Genomic DNA, 7,060 nt, shown 5'->3' on the forward strand with positions numbered 1-7,060 from the left:
AACATCACTTTAGAAAACAAAAGTTCCTCCTAAAAAGGCAAGGTTCAGCTTGTAAAGCGCGATGCCGAATAAGCTTGGCCTCTGCTTGGTCCACGAAGAGTTTGTGGAGCTGTTCATTTAAGAGACTTCATGCTTAGTGAATGAGACTGAACAGAGCTCATTCCTTCCATTTGGCTCATTTACCAGTAGAGCTCTGGACGTTAAAGCGAGGCAAATTCTGACAGGTGGGAAGTTTGTTAATATATTCATAAACTTAGTGCAGGTGCTGGAACCATTATCATCAACAAACTACCAGCTGATACAAAGCTGCATACTCTTAGTCCACTTGATGGTTAAACAAGGCTTAGAACAGAAATGCAGCAAAAACTAGGGACACTGACTTCTACTGTTTACAGCCACTTGAAGAGAATTCCTCCATGCGCAGCAAAAAATGGTGCAAAGACAAGCGACTCAACTGCCATGAGCTTGATTAAGATGTTCAAGGATGGTCCTGATGTGTCCTTGAGAGGATCACCAATCGTGTCACCAATGACTGCTGCCTTGTGTGGATCAGATCCCTTTGGACCCAGTGAGCGTGCATGATCTGATCGCCCAGCCTGATTACAGAAACAGAATCAGTAAAAGGATTTCTATTTCTTTAGTGGACTACCTGTACTAGTATTCCTGTAAAAGAAACCAACCAGATGGTGAAAGAAACCAAACCACAGAAGGAAGTCATGCCTCCACATAATACCAACAGAACTTTTTTGATGACTTATGCCAACATATGTAAAGCGTCAATGGTATATCACAAAATTATGCAGACCAAATTTCTTTTTCTTTTTCTTTTCGTTTCAGAAGAAAGTTGAAGTATAGTAACTCTAAGAAGAGACGTCTCTTTGTTGTAATTAGAATAAAAGGAATACCTCAATGTATTTTTTCGCATTATCCCAAGCACCACCAGTATTAGAAGCCGATATAGCAACCTGCAGAAATTGACCATAAGCTTATCAGAACATCTCGCAGATTCTCCAAGAAGGAAATAACGAAAATTAGCATACCTGTACACCAGACACAAGCGAGCCGGCAAGTACTCCTGCCAAGGTTTCCACACCAAAGAATGTACCAGCAATCAATGGTGTAAGCATGACCAGTGCACCAGGAGGTACCATCTCTTTTAATGAAGCATCGGTAGATATCTTCACACAAGTCGCATAATCAGGTTTTGCTCTACCTTCCATGAGGCCAGGAATAGAATTGAACTGTCTGCGGACTTCTTCAACCATTTTTAGAGCTGCACTACCTACACTTTTCATGGTCATGGCTGAAAACCAGTATGGAAGCATGGCACCAACAATTAGTCCAATAAAGACCTTAGGAGTTAATACATCAACTGCCTCTATTCCAGCCCGACTGACGAAGGCCCCAAACAGAGCAAGAGAAACAAGTGCAGCAGATCCAATGGCAAATCCCTGTGTTCAATAACATGACGATCAGTATTAAACGAGCACAGTAATGAAGAAATTCAGCCCATAAAAATGGGTAGTACTTCAAAACGAGCAGAATTTCAAAAGATAAACAGTGGAATATAATCATTAGTAAGACTTATAGCTGAAATGATTTCCTATTTTAAGAACAAGTCTTCAAACTGATGTTCTGCAGTACAGAAGATAAAAGCAATTTTCAAAAAGACACGAGAGTGGGATCGAATAAATGAATATTCACCTTGCCAATGGCAGCAGTAGTGTTTCCAGCGGCATCAAGAGCATCTGTTCTGTCACGGATTTTGTGGCTCATCCCTGCCATTTCTGCAATACCTCCAGCATTATCACTAATGGGCCCATATGCATCGATTGCAAGACCTGTTGCAATAGTGCTGAGCATTCCTAGAGCAGCTACTGCAATTCCATACATAGCCGCCAAGCTGAAGCTCACATATATGGCGATGGCAATCGCAAATATGGGAATTATCACAGATTTGTACCCCAAAGCCAGGCCAAAGATAACATTAGTAGCTGCGCCTGTCCTGCATGAGTCAGCCACATCCTGCACTGGGCTGGAAAGATTGAGATATCAACTGTTAAGACACTAGACACAAACTGAATATGACACATCCCAAATCAAAGGAGTGCAAAAGCATTATCCTTGATCACAAAAAATTAAAGAGAACAAATGCAAAATGACCAAAAGGCAACAGAACCAATTGGTAAACTCTTACCTGTAAGCATTGCTGGTATAGTATTCAGTTGTATATCCAATGGCAAGGCCTGCCCATAACCCAATTGACACGCAGAAAAACAGGTACCTTTTGGAACATCAAGTTTTCAAATAAATCAAAGATGCTATGATCATTTCACAAATTCAAGTAATGCATAGTACCATAATCATACCAGTTCTTTACTGTCTTTGTAGTACCAAAATTGAAGAGGGTAAATTCTGATGGCAGAGATACAAGGCTCACTGCAGCAATGCCCACAGTCATCAGGACAGTTGAGATAAGAAGCTGTCTTTTCAGTGAAGGTTCTATCTCTGAAACATTCTTGATCTCAAAGATGTCAGTTGCAAAAAGTGTAGTTATCAGGCAAACCACAATCCCCATTGAACTGATGATTAGAGGGTAGGACATGGCAGAATAGTCGTGGCTGGTGCCAAATGAAGAGATGGAGGCAACAAAAAGTGCTGCACATGTTGACTCTGCATAAGACCCGAACAAGTCCGAACCCATTCCAGCAATATCCCCAACATTGTCACCTACATTGTCTGCAATAACCTATAAGCCACAAGCAATAAAGTCAAAAGAAGGCAATAAGTGCAACATCAACATACCAAAAAAATCATAATAATCACCACAAAATTACCATGGCCCGACAAAAGCAAGTTCAAATGCCTTTCTGCTTTCATTTTTTAAATGAACAGCAGTGAGCAGAAATTTTACATCCAGATGTAAAAATATAGATGTAGTTGAAAATCAGGCCTTTTGAATTTTGAGAAAAAGTATCATCATCGGTATATCATTTCCAGTGATCTTGGAAAATATATCTTTGCACAGAAATCACAATTGAGATATTGATAGGCTAGTACTGAAAAACAAAATGAGTCTTCAATTTGAACAAACAATTCAGGGAAAACAGAAAATGAATGGAAGTTTTGAGAGAGCATAAATACAGCGGGGTTTCGTGGGTCATCTTCAGGGATATTTCTTTCAACTTTTCCTACAAGATCAGCACCAACATCTGCAGCTTTGGTATATATACCACCTCCAACTCTTCCAAACAGTGCCATGGAGGAACCACCTAAACCATAACCAGTAATAGATTCATAAAGCCCTTCCCAATCATCACCATAGTACAGCCTGAAGAGATTGATTGAAATATACAGGACAAGAAGCCCATTGGCTGCCAACAAGAAACCCATCACAGCACCAGAACGGAAGGCAATAATGAATGCCTTTCCAACACCTTTTCTTGCTTCCAGAGTTGTTCTTGCATTAGCAAATGTAGCAATCTTCATTCCGAGGAAACCAGAGAGAACAGATGTCAAAGCACCAAGCCAAAATGCAACAGTACTGAAAACAGCGTTTGCTAAAGCAGGTTTGCAGAGCTTTGAAGGATTATAAGTGCAAGCTTCACTCTGTGTGCTGAATCCCTTAACAGATCCGAGGAAGAGAAAGATGATTACACCAAAAATAGACATGAAGTAGCCCAGATACTTGTACTCAGTGAACAAAAATGAAGTTGCACCTGAATTCATCATCATAGAACAATTACAGATGAGAAAGCCTGTTGAAGGGTGAAACCCCAAGCACAGTAGGACGCTTCTTTTGAATGCAACTGCAACTAAATGTCAGCCTAAACTAGCAGCTAAGCGGAAAGCACGTAAGATTATTTGTCATGTTTTATAGACATAACAGCAATAAAAAGATAGCTGGTTTTGATTTCAGATGAACGAACAAGAATATACCATCGAATCAAGAAACAAGAACCAACATACAGAGGATTCATGAATGTCAAGAAGCTGCTACAGTTGGGAAGAAAATCACCCGCGAAGAAAATCATGTAGCAAAATGGTTAACAGGAGTTCACCAAATAGAACCATGTGAGTCGGGAGGATCGAGAAACATATCTAATAATAAAGTACAATGGTTTGAAAAAACAGGAAAAAGAAAAACAGAGCTGAAAAATACTTTTACAAAAAATTGGTTACTGTTCATGGTAAATTAAATGAAAAAAAAAATCATAAACTTCTGAGTAGATCGAGACTTTGTAACCGGAAATTCCTCACAGAATTATAATAATTGTCTCAACATATGGAAGAAAGTGATACCAAGAAAGGAGAATAGACATAAAAAACGAAAACATTGAGGAGAAATTATTAAATAAAAAAAGCCCGAAATCAAGAAGGAAATTATAGAACAGAACGAAGAACTAGAAACACTGTAAAACCAACTGAACAAAAGAAGAAACCATTATCAAACAGAATGAAATGTCTCCGAAACCAAAACAATTCTTTCTGCCAACAGATACGTAAGAAAAAAATGCCATGAACACCAACTTTTCTCTCAACTCACAAAGTTAGAAAGGACAACCAAAACTGAACTCAAAAAACATGCAGACTTCAACATAAAGTCATAAAAAAAAAGGCTCAAAGCGAGAAGAAAATGGAACTCTGCTGTACCAACTGAGATTGCAGTCTGAATATCAGCACACTTGGTGATAACATCAGCTGCATCAACATTCTCCTCTTCATCCTCGATCAATCTGTCGCTGTAGCCATTATTGGTCACTCCATCTAGTTCAGGAGACACCTTGACCTTCGACACCAGAAACCATTGTAACAAAGCAAACCCAATACCAACAAGCGCTGCAGCTGGTATTAGGATCTGCGTCAGCGTTTCTCCCAGTAATACCGAGCTAGCCATCACAGCAACCATTAAAATTCACCAACTAAAACCAAACTTCAGAGCTACTTCCCTGCTACAAACACCTTTATCAAAATCGACCACCCTTCTGACCAGTCTTTCACAACACACCAATCTGAAGCTGAGAATCACTTATCCATTACAATTCTTCAAAGACCAACTTGGGTCTCTCTCTTTCTCTCCCTTCAAAGGGAAGCAAACGGCAGGTACAAGATCTTGGGCTCAGTCTGTCAGACAGAAGATTCAGACTTCATAGATATATATATATATATTATATATAGTTGGTTTTTTTTAACGTTTCCCCCTGTATTTTTTTATTGTGATTTCGGAGAACGTTGGGGTACTTCAAAAATCTGCTGCCTGGTACATTCACCCTCAAGCTGATGATGAAATCACTACAATGGCCTTAACTGTAGTTGCCAGAAAGGACCTTCGACCATTTGAATTGTAAATTTCTAACATTTTAAACCTTCGATCCATCTGAATTCTGATCGATTTCAGGCCTTCTTAAGTTCCCAATCAACTAACTGCAAATTGAGCCATTTACCAGTAGAGTTGGCGGCTTCAAATTAAAACATTTGTTGTTATTTGGCACACAATAATTTTCATGTGCCTTTTGTCGTTAATCTGTACAATAAATTTATTTTGTTTTCATTAATCAAAGACTTCGTCCGTATGAAGTTTTTTTGAGGTCTGAAACAATGTTGTTGGATTTGGATCCCGTTTGTTATTGGAATTTTATAAAAAGATGCACAAGAGTCAATTAAACTGATAACTAGACTTCCAAAAATATTGATGACATACATTTTTATGAAAAAATGACTTGCAATCTTCGTAATTACATCGTGTATTAGATTATATATTTTAAGAATATGTGTTTCAAAAAATGCATGCAATGTAAACGTTGCCAACTAAAAGAATTACATGATGAATTGTAAAATTAAACACTGGTGATTATAGCTAATAAAATTTATCATACAATTTTAAAAATAATTGGAGTAAAAGCGGTCGAGTCTATACATGCCACTTCTGCAAGGCCCAAGGTCAGTTTAGTCATTCTAAAGAATGGAAACCTTGTCTTACAAACAAAAAGGCCTTTCTGGGTATTTGCTTTTTTAATTTGGGCAATTTCGGAACTCCAAACTTTGTGGCGTATCCGAAGCTCCGCGGGTATTGTCGAGGGGTCCACGATGCCCTCTACAATAAACAAAATGACGAACATGTCCCTCTCCGCTGTCGTTCCCGCAAAAAAGACCAATCTGTCCGCCAGATACTCCCAAATCACCAACATGCCCTGGAACTTTGTACGCGCTTTGATTTTCTATCAGTCGATTAAAACTGGCCTCTGTTGACAAAGGACAAAAATAACGTCCAAATTACAGTTCTGCAGTCCTAACGATTTCATGATTTTAAGTACAAAAATAAACAAATGCATAAAAAATATATATTAATTGTTTTTTAAATATGTTTATTTTTATGATTAAATTTACTTAATGGTTCCAGTTGCCAAACAATCTCTAAAAACACAATTAATAAAAAAAGTATGATGTAGTGCACTCTAATTAGCTTGTACCTAACATATAATATTAAAATATATCTAAATTTCCTGCTAGTTACTATACCTAAGGGCGGAGCCAAGAAAGGCCCGCATGGTCCTTGGTTCTATCTCAATTTTTTAAAAAAAAAAAATTACATATAAATTTTAAAAAATTTTACTTGTTTTATATAAAAATTTTGAAAAAAAATATTTTCATACATATCAAAATTTAGAAACTTTAATTCATCCCTCCTCCTGTGACATATCATTTTTTATCATCCAACGTTCAAATTAAATATGGAGCGTGGTCTTTTGGTGGTCTCATCATGTTAAATTTATTATTTACATGAAATGTTACATGGTCTTCTTGTAAACCATGAAAAACCCAACATGGTGCATCTCATTTTTCATGCAACCACAATAATGAGGAAGTGCAACGAAATATTAATTAAATTAGACCTTTTTTCACACTTTTCCTAATAATGTTATCGTGTGGCTTGAATCAGACTATTTTATTTGAATTTTGGGTACACAAAAGAAGTATTTTATACTTTTAAGTTATATATATATATATATGTCTCATTATAACAAAATGTTTCCATTTTTTTATACTTGAACTTAACATT

General features: G+C 37.4%; 1 protein-coding gene across 1 annotated transcript; it reads right to left on the reverse strand.

Annotated features, from left to right (window-relative positions):
* Window positions 1-215: 215 nt before the first annotated feature.
* Window positions 216-5,146, reverse strand: LOC116254281 (pyrophosphate-energized vacuolar membrane proton pump 1-like). The gene is made up of 8 exons (XM_031629559.2): window positions 4,654-5,146; window positions 3,145-3,719; window positions 2,370-2,749; window positions 2,198-2,284; window positions 1,705-2,035; window positions 1,041-1,451; window positions 906-965; window positions 216-596 (listed from the first exon to the last, which is right to left on the reverse strand). Exons 1-8 carry the CDS (start codon window positions 4,907-4,909, stop codon window positions 390-392), a joined length of 2,307 nt encoding a protein of 768 aa, XP_031485419.1. The 5' UTR covers window positions 4,910-5,146; the 3' UTR covers window positions 216-389.
* Between the last annotated feature and the right edge of the window lie 1,914 nt (window positions 5,147-7,060).

The sequence above is a fragment of the Nymphaea colorata genome, chromosome 5 (assembly GCF_008831285.2).
Source record: "Nymphaea colorata isolate Beijing-Zhang1983 chromosome 5, ASM883128v2, whole genome shotgun sequence".
Lineage (NCBI taxonomy): Eukaryota > Viridiplantae > Streptophyta > Magnoliopsida > Nymphaeales > Nymphaeaceae > Nymphaea > Nymphaea colorata.